Source organism: Octopus bimaculoides, chromosome 1, assembly GCF_001194135.2.
Source record: "Octopus bimaculoides isolate UCB-OBI-ISO-001 chromosome 1, ASM119413v2, whole genome shotgun sequence".
NCBI classification, from domain to species: domain Eukaryota; kingdom Metazoa; phylum Mollusca; class Cephalopoda; order Octopoda; family Octopodidae; genus Octopus; species Octopus bimaculoides.
The window spans coordinates 63833492-63834496 of record NC_068981.1 but is presented as its reverse complement, the minus strand read 5'-3'; the positions used below and the strand labels follow the sequence as shown (position 1 = coordinate 63834496).

Sequence of the window (1005 nt, the reverse complement as noted above, 5' to 3'; positions counted from 1 at the left end):
ATATATATTATTTAAAAGATTTCCAACTCTATATTTTATGTTTTATTTATATTCTTTTAAAATGAATGTGGGATATAGAAAATGGAATATATAATATAAATAGTAAAAGGAAATGAAGTATTGAATGTCTTATTGAATAAATGAAATATTGCGTAATATATATATATATATATATATATATGTATGTATGTATGTATGTATGTATGTATGTATTAGCAATTGCAGGTGCTTTATGCACTCTCGTTTATTAATTTTAGCTTTTTGGTTTTAATTCTCACTGCCACCTATATCATAATGTATTTTATATATTTTAATATATTAATATATCATTATAATATCTTATTGTATTTCATATATATATATATATATATATATATATATATATATATATATATAAATGGGTGCGGTACAAGGAAAAAAACAGGTTGGCTGGTTGAGACCGGAAAGAACTGAGCATAGGTCTGCACTATCAGGACTGACCTGAGGCTACACAGTAATAACAACATACGTATAACTCTCTCCGAAGAAAGAACAGAAAGTAATGAAACAATACAAATTAGTCATAATACTTACATTTAGAGTATGGAGATTCGCGGAATTTCAAAAGCTCTCCATCGCCGTATTCACCGTCACCGTAAGATCTAAGGGGAGAACGAGCATATGTGTGATGATGTATGAGGCCTTCCACACTTTCTCTGTAAAACAGTTTTTTACTGTAAAAAGCAGTCTGCGTAAGAATAGTGTTTTAAGTAGTAGTAAATGTTTTTGGGTTTATTTTTATCCTTAATTTCTATGTAATTTGTCACTTGAATTATAAACGGAAGTGTTATTAAGGACTGCGTGAATGTTATACTGTAAAAAAAAAAATAAGTAAAACATTTGCAAGCCTACATATGTGTGTATGTGAAGATGTACGCTGTACGTAAATGTGTATTTCCCCTAAAATCCTTTCTTGATACACATGCATCCATGCACGCGCGCGCACACACTCAAAGGCTTGTATAT

The 1005-nt window shown here is 29.5% G+C and overlaps 1 protein-coding gene across 3 annotated transcripts in view; it reads right to left on the bottom strand.

The window, feature by feature from the left end:
- LOC106868241 (T-box transcription factor TBX20) overlaps positions 1-1005 on the bottom strand; it is a 105493-nt gene that overhangs the window by 5485 nt on the left and 99003 nt on the right. Inside the window, exon 6 of one of the 3 annotated variants that reach the window (XM_052967193.1) lies at positions 574-713. In XM_052967193.1, coding sequence (XP_052823153.1) covers positions 574-713 — 140 coding nt within the window. The remainder of the gene's footprint in view (positions 1-573; positions 714-1005) is intronic. The other 2 variants (XM_052967202.1, XM_052967204.1) reach the window with 2 other exon arrangements.